At 39.8% G+C, this 2,389-nt stretch overlaps 1 protein-coding gene across 1 annotated transcript; it reads right to left on the bottom strand.

Moving 5' to 3' along the window:
- Positions 1-495: 495 nt before the first annotated feature.
- On the bottom strand, positions 496-1,650 carry LOC103277945 (uncharacterized; the record flags this gene model as incomplete). Its single annotated transcript, XM_008105232.3, is given in 3 exon segments — positions 496-1,152; positions 1,250-1,354; positions 1,466-1,650. Coding segments are annotated over 3 exon segments (836 nt in total), but the record flags the coding sequence as incomplete, so codon positions are not given.
- Positions 1,651-2,389: the final 739 nt, after the last annotated feature.

Raw genomic sequence — 2,389 nt, 5'->3', positions numbered from 1 at the left:
CATATCCTGATTGTCAGAAGGATCAATAAACAGGCACATATTTTCACTTTTCTATTTAGTTAGATATATATATATCATTAGAAATCTTATGAGTGTTCATTAAATGTACTTCTAAAGGTAAGCCCCTCAAATAAAAAACACAATGAGCATTATGTTGTTTTTAAATCCATTTTATTTTACCCATTTTAAAATAATCTTCTGGTAAATGGGTCATGTTGGGTTATAAGGTCGTATTTCTAAAGGAATGTAACACTTAAAGATCCAGGCACAGAGATGGTTATTATCTCTGTTTTTCAGAAGTCATCAGCATCTGTCCATGGCATGACCACTGAAATATGCATTTCCTGTTTTGTCAGAAGGATCAATAAACAGGCACGCATTTTCACTTTTCTATTTAGTTAGATATATATATATATACATTAGAAAACTTATGAGTGTTCATTAAATGTACTTCTAAAGGGAAGCCCTCAAATAAAAAACACATTGAGCATTATGTTGTTTTTAAATCCATTTTATTTTATCCCATTATTGAAAGTACCATATATTTTATTTCAATGTAACACACTTTTTTGAATTTTTAAAAACAGTCATCAATAGCTGCAAGTTTTACTCTTTCTTAAAATTAGTTATAATAGGCCAAAATTTGACATAATGTTTGTATGGACGGTTTTTTAGCACAGTTTTGACTTGCTGCAGAATCTCCTGGTTGCAACTCTTCAATCCAGCATTTAGAACTTTAATAGCCTTATCAGTTTGGCCAATATATGTTACCAAATTCATAATGTAGTCCAATATTTCAGAGGTCATATACAGAGAGTTTTGACAGTAACCTATCAAAAGTAAAATATGAAGGGTATTTATGAAGCATAAATTTCCACAAATATCCTTCAATTTTTTGCTTAGGAATTTGTTGTTCCATAACACACATTCATGACTCATCTGATTCCCTGCAAAAATCTGACAACCCGGACACGCCTCAAATAATATTTCGTTTAAACAGTGATCTAATATCCCGTAAACGGTTGCTTTGGCGGTCTCCAACATGACCGTCTTCTGCTCTACATTCCCTGTTTCAGTCTTGACATCCAATCCAAGAATGCTTGACATAATCACATGGCCTGGGCGTTGAATAGCACTCATTTCAGGGGTCTCCTATAAATAACAAATTAATCAGATTTTAAAACACGCACATTCAGTGACTACCACCCCACCCATACATAAAACACATCCCTTCAAAACTCATACTTACTTGTAGCTGGCTTGATGCTACGCAGCATAGCTTCCAAATAGCAGCGATAGATGGTGACTTCACTTCTTCTTCTTTAGCTGCCCCTGATGAATTTTCTGTAACCCCCTAAAATGATTTAAAAGATAAGTGTAAGTGCTTTCAGTTCACAATTTTGCTCCTTGAAATAGACCCTTTCAACCCTAAGAGGGATCAGAATAATAGTTTTATGTTTTTTACCTGCTCAGAGGATGGTATTGCTGGTTCTGATGAAAGTGTTTCCAAAAGCCTGTTAGCTGATTCGGAAACCACCCGGTCTTCCTCACATTTTCTTTTAGCTAAATCACAGTCATCATCCTCATCAGAACTTGAACTTATGAAGCGTTTCCTGCTTTGGGATTCATCAACTGTTGAATCAGGTAGCTCTGAGGAAGAAACACTGGCATCTGATAATTCCATATTTTCCATTCCTCTGAAAGCAGTCAAGGGATGCACTAAAACTCACATGGAGTATTTATTCCTAAAAGCTCCGCCCTAATGGGCCCTCCCAGTATCACATGATGACCTTATGGGCCTAAATCCATTGGCTGTTGGACACAGAGCACAGAGCTCACCACTAAGACCTAGCACACGGTCCTGGCTGCCCCATTTCCTCAAGCAGAGGGGTCAGTCTAGGCAAGGGGCCTTTCAGCCCATACGCATCACCATGAATGCCTCATTGAAACATGTCTGTGCTTGCCCCACCACGTGGTAAGCTCCTGCAGTAGGAGTAGGGAACATGCACCATAGACATACCCATCACATGGGCGGCTTATGGTAGGGGTGGGGGGGGGGGTGGGCTGTGGGCTGTGGGAGGGCTTCACCTCAGGGGGAAGGGTCTCCCAGGATTGCATTTCCTGTTTTTAGGAGGAGGGAGTTCCTCTTTTAGGAGGTGGCACTTCCTGCTTCAAGGGGCAGGACTTCCTGCTTCAAGGGGGCGTGGCACCTGTCAAAAATGAGTTTGACGAGAGGTGGCCCCTATTACTACTGCTGTACATTCTCCACCTAAATTTAGAGTTAAGCACAGTCTGAGGTCATATGATGTACCTACCTAGCTGAACATCATGCTGGTTGCCCATTCTCCATGAAGCACATACCATAGATCTCCATGTAGAACGAAGGAGG

This window comes from Anolis carolinensis, unplaced genomic scaffold (assembly GCF_035594765.1).
Source record: "Anolis carolinensis isolate JA03-04 unplaced genomic scaffold, rAnoCar3.1.pri scaffold_208, whole genome shotgun sequence".
In the NCBI taxonomy this organism is placed as follows: Eukaryota; Metazoa; Chordata; class Lepidosauria; order Squamata; family Dactyloidae; genus Anolis; species Anolis carolinensis.
The sequence above is the reverse complement of the archived record's forward strand: the minus strand, read 5'-3'. Positions and strand labels throughout refer to the sequence as shown.